The sequence below is a fragment of the Ursus americanus genome, chromosome 25, assembly GCF_024610735.1.
Source record: "Ursus americanus isolate L20-20 chromosome 25, mUrsAme1.1.p, whole genome shotgun sequence".
Taxonomy (NCBI): Eukaryota; Metazoa; Chordata; class Mammalia; order Carnivora; family Ursidae; genus Ursus; species Ursus americanus.
The window spans coordinates 15,412,188-15,434,409 of NC_142151.1; the positions used below are offsets into that span (position 1 = coordinate 15,412,188).

Sequence of the window (22,222 nt, forward strand, 5' to 3'; positions counted from 1 at the left end):
CCAACGTGGAACAAAATATAGCTCGTGGGAATTTGTCTTTTAACGTTTACCAAATTCCTGCAGTGGTTTGGAATCCTCTATTTTAAGCAAAAAAAAAAAAAAAAAAAAAGAGGGAAAGTTGAGAAAGAAGGAAGAGAGAAAAATAAGAAAGCTAATCGAATGACTTGGAAATAAAACAAATTGGCTGAAGAGCTGGACTGTAGGTATGGAGAAAAGAAGACTGGATCAAGGGGTGAAGAGCTACGAGCAAGCCTTGGAGGTGCCACTTGGAGATGGTGGTGATTGGCAGCCGTTACGAATTTCCATGGACTACAGGTAAGAAGAAACGCGTTTGTGCGGCTAGAGGACCTCAGCTGGATATCAGGAAGAATTTCCTGACCGTAAATGTCAAGAGCTCTGGTTTACAGGATCAAAGGGAGGCTTCTGGGATGTGCCTATCCTAGGACTACTTTGTAGCCTCAAGCGAGAGACTGGGTGGTTTCCTGCAGCCCCGAGGATGGGCTGGATGGCCTCCCCACAATCCATCAGTCTCAGGTTGCTGAGAGGCGTGCCATACACACTGCTGCTTTCTTAGCCTCCTTGCCAGCTACCCACTCCCAGCTCAGAGGCTGTGGCGTTTTCGCCACAGAAAGAAACAACTAAGTCTTTCACTCCCTATTCCTCACTTGGACCAGTCCTTAGGTGCACACTGGTTTTTCAGCTCTTCAGCACTTAAGCCCTTTCCTTCTGAGCCAAGGGCCTCCTGGGAACAATGTAGCATCTGTGTGTTGACAGTCATAGCCTGGGGGCCAGCGATGCTTGGCCAAACTCTCCCCGTTTCCCATAGGCTGCGTTGCACACCCCACCTGCACCGGTCCACCCTTAGTCAGCCCCAGCCGGCCCCAGCACCAAGTGGCCCCCTCCTTACCTATTCCCCGACCTTTTACCTAATTCGATTCCTAGCTCTTTGGCCACATTTATACCGATCCTCTTGCGGGGTGGTCTCTACCCACCTCCCATCCCACCCACAGAGTTAACAATAATACATTAGTGGCTCGTGGCTGGACACTAAACAGTGGGCACCCAAGGGGGAGTACCCACTGCTGAACCGGGGAGCTGGGTATTTACAGAAGGTTCGGCCCGCGAAGAGATGCCAGCCCTTTCCTATAACATTACGGCTCTTTATTTACTGTGCGTTTGTTGATTTAGGCGGGAGTTAGGAACGCTAAACAAGCATGGGCTTTTCACATAGTCTGTTTCGGCTGAGTTTGGAGACTTGGAAACATCTTTTGACCCTGGCAAAAAGACAATTCAGAAAGGTGTTTAAAGCCTTCTTTTTGTACCTGGCCCTGAGTTCGAGAGGGACATGTGCTTGTGAAGAAAGCAGAGTTTCCAACGCCTTCGTAACGACAAAAGAGCAGAAGCTCTGGTGTGCCTAAGTCCTGTGCGGCGTACAGATGTTACAGCAAATGACAACCCAGAACATCCTCCTTCCAGGGGTGTCTCCCTGTCAAAGGGACATCACAGGACTTCTCTTAAAGGCGTCCTCCGTGGTGTGTGTTGCAGTGTATGGGACTACGCAGTATGAATGCGGAGAAGAAGAGTGGATGGATAGTGAGAGAGCACAGACAATTTAAAAGGAAGGATAAGGAGAGTAAATGAGATTTTAAGGAACAAAATGGAGAGCTGTGTGTGTGTGTATGTGTGTGTGTGTGTGTGTGTGTGTGTGTGTGTGTGTGTGTGTGTGTGTAAGGCCCGGCAATCCTGTTGCTTGGTGTCTCTGAGGTTCGAGTTGCCCTTTTCTCATTTCATGTAAATACTTAGTAGTCTGCAGAAGTATCAGGGAGAGATCAGAGTTCCACCTTTGGAGTCTTTTCTTCTGATTCATGATTTTCTCTCTGAAAAACACCATGACACTGTTGCTTAGATTGCGAGCCCACACTTGGTTTTGAGCTCCGAGATTAGCAAACTGAGCTATTTAACAACTCCCGGAAGTCCTAAATGCACCCTTATTTTTATCTCATGAACTCTTATATCAAGGAATTTGGGCTGTTTCCCATTAATAATGTCAACAACACAGTAAAACTCCCAATTCAGCTCCTTTGAATATGCGCGACGTTTGCAAAGACGCACGTGTACTTCTATTCTCACGACTCTATCCTAGTAAGCATCCCGATCCTCTCCACCGTGGATCCTCATGTACCTTTGCTCTTAATCAAATCCAGTAGAGCTCAAAGACTTTTAAAGGGAAATAAGAGGACACAGAAAGGAAAACTCCACTTGCCGACCCTGGGGTCTCCCACTCACCAGCCGCTTCCCTTGGAGGAATCCGTCACAGAAGTTTTGCACACGCTCCACAGAAACTTCTGCTCCGGCCAGTGTATCCCACGCCTCATCTAGAGTCTGGTAAATTGCCAAGGCGGGCAGTTGAGACTCCTTTAGTTTGAAGAAGGAGATCACTTTCCCATTGGCCTGCACCCCACTGTCCACCAGAATAAAAAGAACCTGCAGTTGGAGAGGTTTGAAAGGGGAAAAAAAAAATCTATCTAAGGTCCGCAGGAGAGACAACGCATGATTGTTGCCATTTGCACTGAGTCAACTTGTGGTCTGTGCCCTATAATGGAATGAATTTCTTCTTCTCTTTCTCTGTATTTTATCCCTTCGATCAGGTTTATTTCATTTTAAGAACATAGAATTGGAGGCAGCTTTAGTGATTAGCTAAATGCGTAAGAATAGCAGATAATACATTTTAAATTCTGTTTCTGGTACTCTCGAGCTGTGTGACTTTGGCACATTACTCAGCCTCTCTGAGACTCGGTTTTCTCATTGGCAAAATAGACTTTTGTTGGAGAGATTAAATGAGAGGATCCATTTAATATGTCCAGTACGGTTTTTAGCATATGGTGAATGCTTGATAAATGTCAACTATTTGATATTATTAAATCAAACCTTCAACCCAAAGTAGAAACCTTTAGAATGTTCTTGTTAGAGCATCACTTACATTCAGAAACACTGAAAACTTCCAGTGTTAGGGAAAGAGCCGCCAGAAAGCTGGCTTATGTTACTACCAGACAGTTGTCAACACTGGAAAGGTCTAGTTTAATGCAGTAGCCTTGAAGTGGTTGAAGATTTACTATTTCAGTGATACCAAACAGAGCTGCACAAGGTAGAGAAGGAACAGAACTAAATAGTTATTGGACATCTGTAGACACCAGGTACATGATGGGTGCTTTATATGAGAAAGAAGTCCCGAGTCTAAAACTTGAACAGGTTATGGCCAAGAATAAATACACTGTGACTAATAGAGGATTTTTATTTTCAGCATCTTTGGGTCTCTATTTTTCTCTCCACTTCTCAATGCAGGAAAAAAAAATAGACTTCCCACTAAGGGAAGATATGGTTATATAGGTCCTTTAACAGTATAAAATAGATCTTTAATTTTAAATCAGAGTAATGTGATTCATTATGTCCCAGTTCTTACTTTGTTATCGCTTAACCATACTCACTTTCCTTATTTATCCTATCTCCCTGGACTCATCTCCTCTATTTTAGTGTCCTGTGTCCTGGTACTGAGTGGTCAGAAGGGTGTCTCCCATTTCAGACTTACCTTTCCCTGGAAGAGCTTGGCTGCCTCCCTGTATCTGTGTAGGCTTTCTTCATATTCTGGGGAGGCCTTGTTCAGTATCAGTAGAAGATGAATCTGGATCATGCTATCAAATAGGCCAATCGCTGTCTGGCAAACGGAAGTGTGTTATAGTGGAAAGAAAGACACAAGGAGAAAAAAAAACACATTAGTGGCAACCCAGGAAATAAGTAGGCTGAAATATAAAAGAGTCCATCCATAACACAAATGGTAACTAGCCTCCCACGTGGCCCTCAAAAGTCTCACCCTCTGGCCGTCATGCAACTGTGTAGATCCCACCTGCTCATGCCGGCTAAGGCTGAGCGGAGTAACCACTGGGATATTGCAGAAATGAGAGAGCGTGACTTCCAAGGTTAAGTCACACGTGACAAGTGGCCTCTGCTTTGCTGTCTCTTCTATCACGCACTCTGGGGAAAGCCAGTCCCCGTGTGGGGCACTCAAGCAGCCTTACGAAGAGATTCACACAGACAGAGCTAACAGCCGGCACTAACTCCCCAGCCACGTGAAGAGGATCCTGCAGCTCGAGCGAAACCTGCAGGTGACTGATGCCAAGAGCCTCCAGATCAGAAGTGCCAGCCCAGCCACTCCCAAACGGTTAACCCACCGAAGCTGTGGGACAGAATCAATTTTTACTATTCTAAGCGGATACATTTGGGGGCGATCTGTTGCACCTCAATGGACGAGGAATACACCATGTAACATATCAGTTACTTTTTTCAGTCCCTCTTCCTGTCCCAAGAGCAGTCAGACACACCTTTGAATGCTTCTCATGTGCTGGGCACTGTTTCCAGGTCTTTACTATAGCTAATTGAATCCTTGAAGTTTCAGTTTTATTTTTTTTCCTTTTTTTCCCTTTTTAAAGATTTCATTCATTTATTCGACAGAGATAGAGACAGCCAGTGAGAGAGGGAACACAAGCAGGGGGAGTGGGAGAGGAAGAAGCAGGCTTATAGCAGAGGAGCCTGATGTGGGGCTCGATCCCATAACGCTGGGATCACGCCCTGAGCCGAAGGCAGACGCTTAACCGCTGTGCCACCCAGGCACCCCCGAAATTTCAGTTTTATTAATGAGGATATGGAGGCACAAACTCTCCCAAAGTCACAGAAGTGGCGGACTGGGAGTCGCACCAGGCGGTCTGGTTCCAGAGGCCAGGCTCGCAATCATCAGGAGATGCTGCCTTACGCATAGCTCATTGCAAAACCCCGTCTAAACCGGCTCAGCCAGAAGCCGTCTACCAAACCTCAGCAATAAGATAAGCTCTTCGGGAGACCGGAAGCATTGGCCCTTTATTTGCTGATGAGAGATGGTGATTTCCCATGAATTTGTCCGTGATGGAGGGGGGTGGGACAGCCATGAGCCAGAGGACAGGAGAGAGTGGGAAACTATGGCATTGGCTCACTTCATTTCTTTTTCCTGAGTGTTCCAAGTGTCTCTGTTTTAAATATATCCCATCCCTTTTCACTTCTCCCTCCTAAATACAGAAAGCACTGCTGTAAAACCAGCGTGTGTACAGGAAGAGAAGAGTGCGGAGGAATAATGAACCATCAGGGCAGACTCCCAGGATGGTGGGAAGGGCAGCAGCTAGGTAGACTTCTGGAAGCTACGCACTGCTCTGTAGAGATTCTCCAGCTCTATCGGCCATCAGTTAGTTCTTTCCCAAGACTTTCTCCCTGGAGTTTAAAGCCAGTTCTTAGATTTTAAATTTGGGAGATTGGATGTTAAACAACCATCTCTTGTTCCACTAAATCCTGCTACTTAAATGTACAGCATGCATCTATCCTCCCATAGCAGAGATGGAGGATGATTTGGGGGAAGGCAAGAAATCAAACCTAAGGAGTCAAAAGGTACAGCTGTCTTAGCATAGAAGGGATTGGGCATCTCGGAAGTGATTAATTTAATCTTAATAGACACAGCCTGATTTTTCACCTTGAAGGCAAGTACTAAGTGTGTGCATTAAAAGTATGCAGCTGGGGGGAGGGTGATGCCTGGGTGGTGCATCATTTGAGTTTTTGGCTTTTCATTTTAACTCAGGTCATGATCTCAGGGTTGTGAGATCAAGCCCTACATCGGGCTCCACGCTCAGTGCAGAGTCTGCTTAAGACTCTCTCTCCCTCTCTCTCTGCCCCTGCCTCCCTGTAAAATAAATAAATAAGCCTTTAAAAAAAGGTAGTATACAGCTGGCCTAATACACGGTTGTGGGTTTCTGCCTCCTCGTTGTCACTGTGCAAACCTCTTCATCAACAGCAGGTGAGAAACAGCTATAGTAGTGGGGGCAGGCCTCCAAGTGAAAAATGTCATTTATAGGAAATGAAAAAAGTCACAATAAAAGTGGGACTTGCTTCTCTAAAGAAATTCTTACCTGATTTCTTCTTGATGTGATTTACCTTCACTACTGAAGTGGAACTTAAAAATAGCATCAGTATTTTGTAAAAGACGAGACGGCCAGGCCTAAGAACTCAGGAAGGCCGGCCCTCACCCCTACCTTCATTCACCTGCAGAACTCCAGGACCCCGGGGCCATAAACCCAGGGACTCTCAGATCATCTCTTCTGCCCCCATGCACTCCTGACCTCTGTAGACATAATCATGAGAATGACGACAGTCTGGGAGAAAAATGCCTGTTTGATTATTGCTGCCAACCCCCCTGGGGTGCCTGTGTTTGGAATCTTAGCAAAAGTAGAAATGGAGTCACCGTTCCGTGAAGACAAGCGCGGTGTGAAAGGTGGAGAGGAATTTAGTCAACAGGAAAAGGGGTGTTTCCTATTGAAAGCTGTGTGGGGCCATGGAATAAACCACAGGATTCAGTCAGGCAGACGAGTCATTGAAAAAGCAGGGACAAGTGCAAAGGGCTGTGTCTGGAGCTCAAATTGCTAGTCATATGGCCTTGAGGAAGTTAGTCCACTTTTCTGAGCTCTCTTTTCTTCTCCTGCAAAACGGAAATAGGCAATATAAACGAATGCATCGTCAGCTAAACTTCCTGCCTTCCATTATGCCTTTCCTGCTTACCATGGGATCCCGAATAAATCACTTGCATCTTAAATGTGCTCCTCCATAAAATGGGTGTAATAATTTTCTCTTTCCTACCTCAAAATGTCAGCGCGAAGATTACATGAGAAATGGTTTGTGAGTTCTAAAACTCGAGATGTGCCTCTCAAGTCGTGTTATTAGAGGATGGACAGCATTTCTGAACTGAGGAAGTCACTGGAAATTCATACAGTATCAGTTTAAGGTCTACATCAGGGAAAATAAAAGACAAGGCATAGAAGGCACCTGTAGCGGCTGTCGAGTGAGACGCGCAGAAGATTACAGAACAGGTGGATCATAACCTTCACCCGGCTTGCGTGCAGCACGCAACACTGAAAGAAGACTAATCTAGAAAGAAAGCTGACCACCGTGAAGGTCTAGGCCTGCGCCGGGAGTGCCAGACCAGGAATTGTTAGTTACTGGTCCACAAGGAGCTAGGGAGAGGTTTTAAAAGCTTTTATAGAAATTTTACTTTGCTGTAACATCCAAATATGTGAGTAGGGGGCCTTATTTTTTAATATGTCGTTTGTCTTTGAATTTACTTTCATTGTATTTGCAAAAGTATTGGTCACGAAGACGCTTGGGGAAAAAATGGACCTTTAGCAGAGATTGTGATTTTGTTTGACAAGTGTGGTCTAGAGGGTTGCTCGGATGGGTTGCCTTTAGCGAACCCTCCCAGGCAGCAAACCTCAGAAGTTTTTGACCAGTTATCTTGGCTTTGCATTCTGGCTCTCTTTCTCACTAGTCGTCTAGTAAGTCTCTCTTTTTTAAAAAAGATTTATTTATTTATTTGAGAGAAAGAGAAAGCACAAGTGGGAAGGGCAGAGAGAGAGAGGGAGAGAGAATCCCAAGCAGACTCCATGCTGAGTGCAGAGCCTGATGTGGGGCTCGATCCCAGAACCCATGAGATCAGGACCTGAGCCAAAACCAAGAGTTGGATACTCAACTGAATGAGACACCCAGGTGCCCCCAATGGGTATTTAAGTTTTATAACTTTGTTTCTTTCTTTGTTGAATAGGGACAAGTCTATCAAACCTAAAGGGGTGTAATAAGGACAGCAACATAAACAACAATAATGACAGTTAACAGGTCAAAAGATGAGAACTCCTGGAGGAAGGGATCTCTGCTATGGAGACAAGTACCCTCTCTGACACAGGGACTTAAGGGTCTAGAAACAAGGTCTATTGTTTACCGCAGGGTTGTACTCTGTCACCAAGTGGAGGCTGTTGATCTCAATGAAGCGGCTTAATTTGGTGGCATCAATGCTTTCGATGTCTTTGCTTTCTAAAGCCAGTTTTTCATTGTCCACCTGGGTAACGCAAAAAGGATAAAATTGTCACTGTTCTGTTTTTATTCATTTATTGAGAAATGTTTCTGGACTATTTACCACATGTCAAACACTGACTAAGGCTCAAAAGACATAAAGGTAAACAGGAAATATGCTCTGCTTTCAAAGAACACACTGTCCTGTGGGATACAGAGAAGTGAACAGAAATGTCATCACAGGGGAATAGCAGGCCCATATGTCACCTGAAGGAAGAGCAGAAATCTTCCAGAAAGAAGCAACTCTTGAAAAGTAGCTAAAACTTGGTCAGGTGAATGAGGACGGGGATGGAGTTGTAAATTAAAACACAGTATTTGCAAGGCAAAAAAAAAGGCAAAAAGATGTGAGATGCCATGTTCTGGAAGCTGCCGCTGGTTTGCTATGACTATAACAGTGATGTTAAGAGTTAGTAGGAGACAAACTGAGGGCTTCAGAGGGGAGGGGGTGGGGGATTGGGATAGGCCGGTGATGGGTATTAAGGAGGGCACATATTGCATGGTGCACTGGGTGTTATATGCAAATAATGAATCATGGAACATTGCATCAAAAACTGGAGATGTACTGTATGGTGACTAATATAACAAAATGAAAATTAAAACAAAACAAACAAAAAAAGAGTTAGTAGGAGAGAGACAAGGTTAGCGGGGTGGGCTGGGGCAAGCTTCCAAAGGGCCTTGAAGCTGAAGTAAATGGATTAAACTCTAACCAGATGGCATTTCCGTGAGTAACAACTTGCGTGTCCTCTTTTATGAAGTGCCTACACAAATCACTTGCCTGTTTTTCTGTTGTCTATCTTTTTCTTGCTGGTTCGAAGATATTTTTATACATTCTATACATGAGCCCTTTGTTGCTTCTATATTGCATTATCTTCCCTCACTGGGACCTTCCCTCTTATTAGTTATTGCTCATAAACAGAAGGTGATTTCAATGTAGTTGTGGTTATTAATCATTTCCCTTACAGCTGGTGTGTGTTTTTGTTTTATTTAAAACTCTTTGACTACACCAAGGTCATGAAGATATTCTCTTATATTATCTTCTAGAAACATTACTATTTTATCTTTCACAATAGATTGGAAATCTAACTGGAACTCATTTTTCTCACTTTAAAATGGATGCATTATCCTTTTCTAAAATATACATTAAGATCTACACGTTTCCCTCTTACAGGGCTATAAAGGCATTCAGAAATTTTTTATGTAGATTTCTTATCATTCAGTCCAAAATGTTTTCCAATTTCTGTTCTTATTTCTTCTCTAACCTACTGGCTATCTAGAAGTGTGTTTCTTAATTTATCTTATTAATTTCTAACTTAATTTCTACATTTTATTTATATCATTTGTCAACTTCTAGATATGTTATACGTATCCTTAAAATTATGTATACTCTGCAGTTTTCAAATACAATATTCTGTATATACTAACAGCTCACTTGGTTCATTTCGTGGTTCAAATTTTCTATATCTTATTGATTTATTTAATCAGTTTATTCTATCAAGAGACTAGTATTAAAATCTTCCACTGTGATTGTGCATTTAATCATTTTTTTTACAATTCTGTCACTTTCTGCTTACACGTTTTCAGGCCATTTATTAGATGAATGCAAATTTAGAATTGTTACATCTTCTGGCCAAATTGAAATATGTATCATTATAAAGCATCATTCTTTATCTCTTGTTGCCTAAAAGACTACTTTGTCTGACATTAATATGTTTGTATCAACTTTCTTTTGGAAGTACTTGCATGGTATAGCTCTATCCTTTTACTTTTTTTTCTTTAGGTAGGAATTACTTTAAAAAAATTTTTAATTTAAATTTTAGCTAGTTAATATACAGTGCAATATTGGTTTTGGAATTCAGTGATTCATCTCTTACATATAATACCCAGGGCTCATCACAAGTGCCCTCCTTAATACCCATCACCCATTTAGCCCATCTCCTACCTCCCTCCCTCCCTCCATCAACCCTCAGTTTGTACTCTTATGTTTTTTTTTCCCTCTCTCTTTCTCTTTTTCCCCCCTTCCCCCGTCCGTGTGTTCATCTCTTTTGTTTCTTAAATTCCACATATGAGTGAAATCATATGGTTTGTCTTTCTCTGACTGTCTTAATTTGCTTAGCATAATACACTCTAGCTCCATCCTCGTCATTGCAAATGGCAAGATTTCATTCTTTTTTTTTTTTAAGACTTTACTTATTGATTTGTCAGAGGTAGAGAAAGAGAGAGAGAGAGAGAGAGAACACAAGCAGGAGGAGAGGCAGACAGAGGGAGAAGCAGGCTCCCCTCTGAGCAAGGAGCCTTATTCGGGACTCGATCCTAGGACCCTGGGATCATGACCTGAGCCGAAGGCAGACGCTTAACCAACTGAGCCACCCAGGAGTCCCAAGATTTCACTCTTTTTGATGGCTGAGTAATATTCCATTGTATATATACATCACTTCTTTATCCATTCATCAGTCCATGGACATTGGGGCTCTCTCCATAGTTTGGCTATTGTTGATAATGCTGCTGTAAACATCAGGGTGCATGTGCCCCTTCAAGTCTGTAGTTTTGTATCTTTTGGGTAAATACCTAGTAGTGCAATTGCTGCATCATAGGATTTATCCCTTTATTTTTAACCTATTTTTATATTTTACATGGGCCCCTGTGTTTTAAAATGATATGTCTTTTGTAAAAAGCACAAAGTCGTATTTTTTAATCCAGTCTGCTATCTTTGTCTTGTGATTGCATTATTTTATATAATGTAAACACAAATACATTTAATTCCATGTGCATTTCCTATTGGTTCAGCCTGTTCCAAATCCCACTTTCTTTCATTTCTGGACAACTTTGAATTGATTGAGCACTTTTTATTATTCCTTCTTTCCCTTGATTGGCTTAGAAGTTATACGTGCTACTGTCATTCTCTTGAGGATTACCAGCATGCATTACACAACATGCATTCTTTAATTATCTGAATCTAACTTTAACTGGCAATTTTGTCTCTTCTTGGACAATGCAGACATTAGAACACTCTAATAGTTTTCCTCCTTCCGACTCCATTCCTTGACCCGACAGTGAAGACTTACAGGTGATTATTATTGTGTATTTTAATTCTGAATCTCACAAGGTTGAGTCTGAATTCTGAATCTCACAAGTCACATATGACTGTCATATAGTCAATATCCATTTACACTTATGCACATTCCTATAGTTTAGCTTCTTTTCCTTTCTTCCTGCACTTTTGAGCTTCCAACGGGGATGTTTTGCCTTTTGCCTAGAGAATAACTTTTAGTGTATGTAAGATCCGTTGGGCGCCATGCCTAAAATATCTTCATTTCAGCTTTACTTTGGAAGGCTATTTTTGCTGGAGGTAGAATTCTAAGTTGACATTTATTTTCTTTCAGTTTTTGAAAGATATAATTCTTTATATGTAGCATTCCTCTCTTTCTACTAAGAAGTCATCTGTGAAACTTAGTATTAACCCCTTTGAAATTACTTTGAGGGTAATCTCTGATTTAAAATTTTTCTCTTTTTCTTTGAGTTCCAGCTATTATACTATGGCACAGCAAAGGGTAGATTACATCTATGATACATGTGTATAATTATGTATGTGTAGTGGTGTATGTGTGTTGGTATATATGCATGTATGCATGGGTATATATATATTTATATATTCATATATAATCATCTTAATCCAATTACAGGGATTGAGATGATTTAAATCTGTTGCAGTCCTTGGGAGGGCGGATCTACTTATGGTACATCCTCGTTCTTAGGGTACTGTTCTTTAGGGTCGAAAGAGGGGCAAATGGTGTTTTACTAAATCTACCTCCTAGTTCTGCTTCTGGGCCTTGAATTTCGATGTTTACTTTTCTGGCTTCTCGAGGGTCTTAAAAAAGCTAGTGAACTTCTCAACCTCTTGACTGCTTCAAGAACTGGCAGGAAAAGCTCCCCAGACAAAAAAACAGTCCCAATGCAGCATTTTCTTTTTGGATTTTCATCTTTTCCTGATCTTAGTTTAGACTTTTCTCCCTCTTTTGCTTGTTCTCCAAAGCCTTCCTCCCTCCTTTTCTGCTTGCCTGGCTTTTAAAATAAATTGGTTTTGGTGGAAGGGTTATCTAGTCCATTATCCCATATTTGCATTTAGAGCATTCAGATATATTAAAACATAGGACTTCATACTGTCCATCACTGTTCCAGAGTTTTCCATTCCCCTTCCCCAATCTACTCATGCCCATAAAGGCATAAGATTATGCTTCTATCACCCATAGCAGCTATGTCTATAGACAAATGTTAGCTCCTGAACGGTTCTGTTTCCTAAAATAGTTTGAGATCCTTGGGCCACCAACCCTTGGACATCTCAACCCCTTTCCCTTGTACCTGCTATCTCATATAGGTCCTACCCGATCTGATCTTGCACTGGATCGGAACCATTGTTTTGGCCCCAAGATACTTTCTCTCATTCTACCCAGAAACGTCAGAGGTAAGTCTCCTTTTAGTTTATGCAGGAGGGAATTCAGACAAAGATAAAGTCACTAAACTGTAGGAATCTGAGATTGTTCCTTATCGTCATTTCCATGATGACTCCCATTGCCTATTTTTCTCTTCTTTTGTTCAAGGTGGTCTCCCATCGGGTTAGTTAAAAGCAATATGCACCTTTAAGAAGCCCAATGCACTCTATGGTTAATAATATTAATTCTGAATATACCCAGTCATTCTCTTGTAGCACCTTGCGAATGAATTATTTGTCCAGTGCCTGCTGTATGTTAGGCACCGAGGCACAGGAGTGCTTGACATTCACTCAGTTAGCAATTTAACCACTTTATTTTATGCTGGTGCTCACAACTCAAATTTATGAAACAAATAAACGCTGAAGTGCATAAAAATGTATTTCAAAATAAGAGTTTTGAAAAAACATCACCGAAACCATAGGATATTTTAAAATGTGAACTCCCTCTGTATATTTAATTGTTTTAATATTCACAAAGTTCTGAGCAGAAGGCTTGGGGCAGAAATAGCAAAGCAAGAGAAAAAGTCTTCCTAGGGGAGAGTCCTTGCCTGGCGGCCCCTCCCATCCTACTCTGAGAGTCAATGAGAGTCAGGAGAGAAAGAAAATGAGCACACAGGGGCGCCTGGGTGGCACAGCGGTTAAGCGTCTGCCTTCGGCTCAGGGTGTGATCCTGACGTTATGGGATCGAGCCCCACATCGGGCTCCTCCACTATGAGCCTGCTTCTTCTCCCACTCCCCCTGCTTGTGTTCCCTCTCTCGCTGGCTGTCTCTATCTGTCAAATAAATAAATAAAATATTAAAAAAAAAAAAGAAAAGAAAATGAGCACAGTCTCTGAGCTGCGGCTTTGCCAGCTGGCATGTCTCCTTCACACTTAAGGCTTTGCTAATTGCAAACATCAGAATCATCATTATTATAATCACAACCGGGGCCCTTTTAATATTTCATGTGTCTAAATACTTCCTGATTATTTGTCTAGGAACTTGCAGGCCTGGTGGCCGCGCCTCAGCTAACAGAGCTGCGCTGTGGCCAGCAGCCCCTCCCTCGCTGCTCTTTTCCAGGCAGTCCCTCACCATTTCCCAGAACAGGGAGAACAGGAAGTGCCGGTTACTCCAGGTGTTTCTGGACGTCAGGAATGCAGTATACTGGAGGCAGAGGATGTTAAGGGGTGATAACATTCTCTAAGTAGCAAAGAGTTTTAATAGAATCCGCTCTCCTGAAGTCTCTCCAGTGTGTAGTGCTTCTTTTAAACAAAACATGGCAGATTAGTTCACCATGTCTAATAAACTCTGGAACATTCATGTGTAGGGTTTCTGAAAACATTTGAACAGGAAATCTCCCTTCTGTAAAGGGAATGATTTGCATAATGCACTGGACAGAAAATCCGACCCTGAAACCAAGAGTTGGGGAAAAATTTTTTATATATTTTTCCAGGTTTTGGAAAGAATTTTACTTGAGATATCATATTTTTTTTTCTCCCCAAGAAAAGAGGCACCAGAAGAAAAACAGAAACAGTAAGCCAGAAGGGTTGCCACCTTAAAATATAATTTTGAGTCTTCCCAAGAATATTTGAAGTGGATTGTTTTATGTTTTAGACACTGTATCATACCAACCGATTAGTTTTTTTCCTGTTCGTTAGTACTTCAACAATATTCCTTTGAATTCCTGTGTATTTCTCTAATTAAGAACCTAGTTTTTCATAAAGTGTGTCAAAGTCGTCTTGGTTTACGCCATAGTTATAGTATTAAGTGTCTTGAATAGCACTGAGAAATCATTTGTGAAACAAATACCCTCACGCTCCTGCGTTGGTTTTCATAAAGTGCTTAGCTCGCCATGTATTCGGTAAATATATACTTTACAAAAAAAATACTTCATAATTTGACATATCTCACTTTTTGCATTTATTAGCTTATTTTTACGCACTAGTTCCTTTTGATTCTCTTTGTTTGGCAAGGTGCATTTCTTATAATAGGAATCCAGCACACAACCGTCCAAGGAATGAAAGAATGCCTTCACTGTGTTTCCATGACTATCCCACTGGGTCAAAGTTAGGCTAAGTATAGTTCTTAAAATAGAGGTGATTGAGGAAACCCAAAGCAGGGTAAACATTCAAATAATATCTGAAATTCCATTTTAGAACAGGCTCATGGTTTATTCAACCCAGGATTCCGTCTCCGTTAGGGCAACAAGGAGGGTGCTGTCAGAGAGGGTGGAGGGCCTGCCTGCAGTCATACTCACAAAAGACAAGCTGTCATACACACCAAACAGGTTGTCATACACAACTTTTTATTGTTTCACTGACTTGAATTCTTTCTGATCACGTTTATGTAGTTGGCCGGCACTGTTTCTGGAGAGCGATGTGTTCCATGCATATATAGCATTTGCTGGCTTTGGATCGCTCTAACATTTCAAAGCATCCAGCAATGTCCACTCCTTACAGTCTTCCTGTTTTTCCCCTTACCATTATGCCAGCTCGTCTCTAAATATGCTCTTACAATTGAAAATTCTCTATGTCTACATTCTGAGATTTCTTTGCCAAAATATGTAATGCCTCGATTAAATCTCGAGAAGTAATCTTAGTGTTTAAGTAGTTCCGGGGGATAGAGAAATGGTTTAGGAGAAGGTTTAAACAAGTAGGCTTGAGAATGAGGAGCCTGATAGAATCTAGGAGTAGAAACAAATGTTTTCGTCAGGCATAAGTACTTCAGAAAGTCACCATAGTATCACAGAAATGGCATGTTTTGGAGATAGCAACGCTGGGTATGAATCAGACGTCTGTTTATTCTACAGCTGTGAGACTATGCAGCATGGAGCTTTAGTGTCCTTATTGATAATGCAGGGATAATAATAATTATTTCATCAGATTCTTTTGAGAATTAAATGGTAAAACACTGACAAACACCTAGCATCGTGTCTATCAGAAGTTAGGCACTAAAGACAAACAAACAAAATGGATAGAATGAACTATACATTTAAGATGAAGGCAGGTACCCCAAATTTCACAACAGGTTCACTTTTCCCAATTTATAAAAGAATAGTCTTGATTGATGTTCTTAAAAAAAAAAAAAAAGAAAGAAAACGTCATCCCAAACTCCTAAATAATAATTCTATTAAAATACAGACTAAACTTTTGAAAGTATAAACTGAGAAAAACATGTTTCTCTAAAAGCTGGCATGGCACAGGTGGAACTTCTCCCGGACCTGCCAGTGGAGTAGGGCCGGAACCAGGCTGTTTGCTCTTGGTATGGCATATCAATAATCTCACGCACAGGTTCCCAGGAGTTCAGTCAGAGGAGGTCTGCCACTAGTGCTAAAGAAACGTGAACTGCCCTGGGAAGTCCTCAACAGGGCTTTATAAAGAACACATTGCGAGCTAGGCTAATGCACCCATTAGAGGTCGGAAAGCCTGTAGAGACCTTGGAAGCAACAGCACTGCCTTTTCTTCCCCACATGTGTATCTTGGTAGTACTATTTATTTGTTTGTTTGTTTATTGAATTTTTAAATATTTTGAGTGCTAAGACTTTTAAATCAGGCCTTTGTGAGATTTAGAAACACCGAACTGGGAAAGAAGTACTTGTGGACATGTAGCTGATGAGCATGTCTATGGAAGGGTTACTCCCCGTGGTTCCTCAGTCACATAAAAGGCATTAGCTTAACCTTCCGTACCTGTCTTACCAAAGCTTTTCATGGAGGAGCTCAGTTTAATCCTATTTCACAATGGTGAAACTAACAACCTGCAGCTGCTGTCCAGGTAGACCGAGGATTAGGGACTCAGATGGTCTTTGGGATGAGTCAGTTTCTCGGGCACTTCTGAGTGTCCTCGTGACCAGAGGCATATTGTGCAGCTTTGGAATAAAATGTGCATAAGTCGTGGTTCCCGCCCTTGAATAGTTCATGGTCTAATGTCACTATTAGGTGAGACAGACACTGAGATACATGACATGCACTCTAAGGCGGTAAATGTAAATAAAGATATGGAACTATAGAAGCATAGGTAGGCCGATTTGAAGATTCCATGGAGGTTTTGTGAAGGAGACATCCTGAACTGACTCACGGGGATAGGAGTTCGCTGGGTGAGGCTAAGTGACAGGGGCCATTGAGGGCGGTGGCATTCTAGTCGGGGGCCTGTGTGAAGTCATGGAATTGTATACTTGCTTAGCGAGCAGGTAAAGCCTACCTTGGGAATGTGCTAGAAAAGGGATTAGAGAAGCAGGTAGTGGCCAGGTCACAAAGACTATATGTACCATTAAATATCTTGGTTTTTATCTTGTAAGAAATGGAGAATACTGAAGAGTTTTTAGGAAGGGAGTGTCACAGTCAACTTTCCATTTTAAATATATCATTGTGATACCAGTCTAGAAATTGAATATGAAATAGCAAACGGAGACTAATTAAGAAGCTATTGAAATGGTTTCTGCCATAGACGCTAGGAGCCTAAATGAGGAATGAAGTAGAAAGAGTGAAGGAGAATATAGATTCAATCAGATTTGAGGTACATTTGGTAAAAATTAGACTAAATGAACATAGCTGATCAATAAAAGTGTTTTAGAGGAAAGAGCATAATTTAACAGGTGCAGATGATAAATTCAGTTTTGAACATATTGGGACGGTAACGCTTAATGAAAGTATCCCAAATAGTTATATACAGCAAGCATTTGAATCATGAGAGAGGTCCAGGCTAGAGATAAAACATTTCAGATCCTCAGCAGACACATAATAGTCAAAAAGAATTGCATTACCTAAGGAAAAGATAGTCATTAATTCATTGATTCACTCAACAAACACTTAATGGGCACCTGCTCCATGACTGACACTTTTCTAGCCTCTGTAGTTGAAGTGGTGAACAAAATAGTCTCTGCTTCTACAGAAGGCAAATTCTATTACCCAGATTGGGAAGAGCATTGGGGTGAGGAAGCAGTGTACATGGAGCCAGAGGCCTCAAGGAGACTAAGAAAAGAAGAAGAGGACCAGAAGTAGGTTCCTAGGAGTTAAGGAAAGAAAGAATGTTAAAGAGACAGTCAACCATGTCAAATATGGCAGAGATGTTCACTTAAATAAGACCTAAAGCACATTCATTGGGTTTGGAAATATGGAAGCCATGCTGACCGGGAAGAAATAAGTTTTAATGGAGTGTGGGGCATAGATTAGATAGCAGGGTATGTAAGAGCTTGAAGAAAATTGGAGACACTGAATATAAAATACATTTAAAAGAGATTTGGATGGGAAATGAAATATATAGGATGGAAGCTCGAGGGGGAAGGCCATGTAGTGCAGAAATCTTGAAAACTTTATCTTTTGTCCTGATTTTGCATTTCCAGTAGATTCCATCCATCTTTATCTTGATATTCCACCAACAATACTAACTTAACTAACTAAAGCATCAGAAATCCCTAGTTTTGTGTAGGACCCTCATTATTCCTACATACTCTGGCTTTAAACTTTGCCTCCTTTCCAGAAATTTTATGTTTAATCATCAGCAGGACCTGTCTTTTCTTCACTTTTTTCTTTTTCTTTAAATTTTAAAAAAGATTTTATTTATTGATTTGAGAGAGAGAGCCTGAGTGCATGAGCAGGGGGGAAGAGGGAAGAGAAGGATGAAGGGGAGGAGGAAGGAGTAGGGAGGAGGAGGGAAAGGGGAGGAGGGAGGGGGGAGAGGAAGGGGGGGGAGGGACAACCTGACTTCCCACTGAGCAGGGAGCCTGATGCGGGCCTTGATCCCAGGACCCTGAGATCATGACCTGAGCCTAAGGCAGACGCTTAAGCGACTGAGCCACCCCTTGTCTTCATTTTCTTTTGTCCCTTCTCTACTGCAGACCCTTCTCTGCTACAGACCCTTAGTGCATGGTTGATTTTGTCAGCCTAACAAAAGTCCTCTCTACTCTTGTGTTTTTGCTTAACAATTCATTCTAGACATCGCTGCCAAAATAATTTTCAAAAACACATTCCTGTTCATGCTATTCCCGGATCTAGAGTCTTTAAGGGCTTTGCAGTCCAACCAAGTTAAATGCAAACCCACTAACCCTCAAGTTCTCCATAATATGGTTTCAATCAAACTTCTCATACATTTTTTTTTCTCCAGACATGTGCCCTGACATCCAGTCAAATTGGCGTCATCACTGTTTCCTAAGCTTGACATTACTCCCACCTTGGAAATGAATTCTCCTCTACTTTGTCCAAATGTTACCTATCCTTTTAAATCCCAGTTCAGTTGTTTCCTTCATCATTTTTTTTTTTTGCCAGAATCTCTACTTTGCATTTATCCTTTTAACAACTGTCATACTTTATCCATAGTGATGCTCTTTGGATTGTAGATATTTGTAAACTGTGTTTACATTCTCGACTATATTTTAAGACCATGAGGGCAGAGAACATATTTAACATGTTTTTATTATCAGCATCTTGCAGAGGGCAGAGTGATTGTTTAATACATGTTTGGTGAATGTAGGGGAGCTCCCAAGGATATAAAAATAAAAAATTTTGGAGCTCAAAATGAACTTAGACATGATATGGTCAAGCTCTTTTATTTTACAGATGAAGGAATTGAAGCTAACAATGTCAAGTGACTTGGCAAGTCGCACAGCTGGTCAGAGACAAAGCAATGCTACAATCCTACCTCTTGACTCTCAGTCTAGTCCCCCTTCCATCTCACGGCAACACCTGTTTGGGAAGCTTGAGCGGAGCCTCCATCTTTGTCATCATTGTCTCTGACTCCTTGGTCCCTGGTACTATCACTAGTATTAAAGACATAGAGCACTTTCTAGGCTCACAAGTTCGTGAATCCATAACCTAAGGAAAAACTGGAAGAAGGCTCGAGCAGCCCACCCAACTTACCAGGCGAAAGAGGGAAATGGTGTTTCCGGTGATGTTGTAATGGGCCAGAACCTCAGAATCAGTGCTGATTCCAAATGACACGTCTTGGAATTTTTGCACCATGCTATGAAATAGGGACACTGCTGGTACTTCTAAATCCTAAAAACAAGAGGAAAAAAACCCCACAGGGATTATATTGGAAAGGAGAGACATAGACAGAGAATAGGGAATAGAAATATGCTCACTCATATAAAAAAATCATAGACGTGATTTAGTGTCCGGTGAAGCAACATTTACCTCTCAGAATGCAGGCTCAATTTGCAGTGAGATTGTTGAATGTTCCAGGCTGGGTGGGCTAATAGGTAACTACAAAATTGTAGCTCAGCCTGAAACTCCTGTCTGGCCTTACCATAAAGCTTATAGTTTATTAGCAGAGAGGAGCCCCTAAACCACAGAGGCCTGCAGAGTGTGGCTGCACTGTCATTCATCTACCCAAGGAAGCAAATGTTTTGGGAACAATTTGTGGAGGAAAGAAGAAATACAAAAGTAAGAAATAGGTGCTGTCAAAGGGCCAAAAAGGAAAAAAAAAATTAGAATAAAGGAAATTAAAATGGAAGCTCAGAAGTTTTATTAACAGAGCTTTGTGCAGGATGTGGAAGAATGGTCTTCCTCCCCTGCATTAAGCCTGAGGTATTGCCTGTGAAGATACTGTTCCTGTGTTGTTCCAGCTGTAGAACTCAGGCCTTCAGGAGGAAGCAGGGAAGCCATGTCTAAGTAAGGATTCCAGTCCTTCCATAACAAGCTGGCTTCATTTTCCCTGTCGTCACAGGACCTTTGCCTGGAAGCTCCAGGCAATAAACAGGAGGGAGCATGTCCTTTTCTGACATCTTTCTGGGCTGGAGGGGGAGAAGTACAAAAAGAAAAGAAGCTGACTAGCCTTGCCTCTGGGGTCAAGCCGAGGGAGTTGGTATCTTGCTCATTGGAAAGGGTGTGTGGGGCTCACTCGAGGCTATGAACAATTGCTAATCTAGGCTTCCCCTTTTAATTCTCCTTAGCATGGAATTACTCATGGATCAAATGACGGACGGCATCTCGTGGCTGCTTAAGTTATTGCAAATCCCTCCATTCCCACTTTCGTTGCCTTCCCGAGGGTGGCCGTTGTGGTCTCCAGCTCAGATTTCTCATCCTGGAGAATTGCCACCCCCCCCCCCCCAGTCTTCCTTCCCCACTTGCACCTCATTGCAGCCATTTGAAGCTGTGTACACAGAATTGCCAGAGTGATAGCGAGTTGCAACTAACTAATGGAAATGATTAAGAAGGCCTGCAATAAAAGTAGGGGCTTGATCTGTGAGAATAACCAGATGTTTCTTCAAAGAAAGATAAAAATGCCAGAGCGGTGCCCTTTCATGTATGGCTGCTTTCCCTGGCCAGGCAGTCAACCCGGAAGATGGTGGCTAACACCTTCAATATTCAAAAGGTCATCCTTTTTTCAACATTTCACAACAAACGAAGAGACAGAAGGATGAAGGACTCCCTATTTGGTAAGGCTTTAGAGAGAGATTAACCCTTGGCTACTGTGTTGCCTGGATGATAGAAGTTGGGTTTGCTCTGGCCCCATCCTCAGCAGTCCAGATACAGATTTAAGTTTCAAAGCAGTCCTAGATGAAGAGCCTCAGAGCTCTTGAAGCAAGTATGAGAAACACATAATTCAGAGACTGGGAACGTCTTTGAATTGAGAAGTCTTGACCGAGAAGCTGAAAGCAGACTCTGTGCCCCTTGACTTCTAGTGCAGTATCATCCGGCCAGCAGGTGACTGTCATGGCTGCTCTGAGCTAGGATGTTCCTGGTTCTTTGGGGGTAACAGAAATGGGGTATCTGGACAAACCTGGAAGAAACCTATGACAGCCACCTCAGCAGCAGCAATGAATTCCATGGTCGCTGGGACATCTGTGAGTGACACAGGATTCTGGGAAGCAGCAGAACCATCTAGAGAGAGAAAGAAGCAGAAGGTGTTGGGGTATCAAGTGGAGGGGAGGAGTTCTAAATGCTGAGGGCATCTATACTTTTTCTCTCTATACTGTGGCCAAAGAGATCACGGTTTCTAGAGGCACTGTCATCATCCCGAGGCCTTATTGTTTTACTAACATATGGAGGGTTGACTCCACCTTATGGTTTCTCTCTGAAGGACAACACTTCTCTTTTCTCCACCGGGCAACACAGGCCTTTATCCATTTTCCATTTCCTAGAAATGTTTTGGAGGAAAAGTACCCAGAGGCCTCCCATGTCCCCTTCCCTTCCCCTAACAACACTTTCACCATATGGTCACCCAAGTGCTTTTTTCTTTTACCTGAAGATTCCTGAACTTCTGCAGCAACTTCTGGGGACAGTCGCCATGTGAGAAGAAATAATAGAAACAGAAGTCTGGATTGGTCAGCTTCCATTGTTCTTTCCCTGCTCCTTCTCCACGCCCTGGACTTTGTGTTTTGGGATATCAATTCAGGACAGCCCACTCCTGGTAATTGGCTGTGGTGGTGTTAGTGTTCTGGGAACTGTGCAGCTGACTCTATGGGAACCTTCAACTTCTGAGATAAAAGACCAAGTTCTGTGACAGGATCTCAGAACATAACCAACCAGAATAAAGTTAAGTCTGTTCACTTTGAATTTTTTTTAAAAAAAGGAAATATTCTTTGCAGGTATTGATCTAAGCACTAGCACACATACAAAGGTAAATATGATCCAATCCAGCCTTTCCCAGCTTAGATTGTTAGTGTGAGAGATGGACAAACAGATCATTTAAATATAAAACGGGAAGTGATTAAAATTGAGAAACTCATAAGATATTATGAGAATACAGACTTAAGGGCATGTAGGACAGTGGCGGGGTTCAGGGAAGGTTTTCTTCCTACAGTGGATGCCTAAGCAGAGTCCTCTGTAAATAGGATGTTGCCAGGCAACAAAG

General features: G+C 42.0%; 1 protein-coding gene across 2 annotated transcripts; it reads right to left on the reverse strand.

Moving 5' to 3' along the window:
* Positions 1-1,139: 1,139 nt before the first annotated feature.
* Positions 1,140-21,816, reverse strand: ERP27 (endoplasmic reticulum protein 27). Of its 2 annotated transcripts, none has more exons than XM_087855652.1 (7): positions 21,611-21,816; positions 21,149-21,249; positions 19,285-19,422; positions 7,838-7,954; positions 3,587-3,712; positions 2,287-2,382; positions 1,140-1,877 (listed from the first exon to the last, which is right to left on the reverse strand). In XM_087855652.1, the coding sequence occupies exons 1-7, from the start codon at positions 21,702-21,704 to the stop codon at positions 1,830-1,832; spliced, it is 720 nt and encodes a 239-aa protein (XP_087711778.1). In that variant the 5' UTR covers positions 21,705-21,816; the 3' UTR covers positions 1,140-1,829. The 2 variants fall into 2 exon arrangements, with proteins under 2 accessions (XP_087711778.1, XP_045637384.1); XM_045781428.2 differs by having other exon boundaries at positions 2,287-2,484; positions 21,611-21,805.
* Positions 21,817-22,222: the final 406 nt, after the last annotated feature.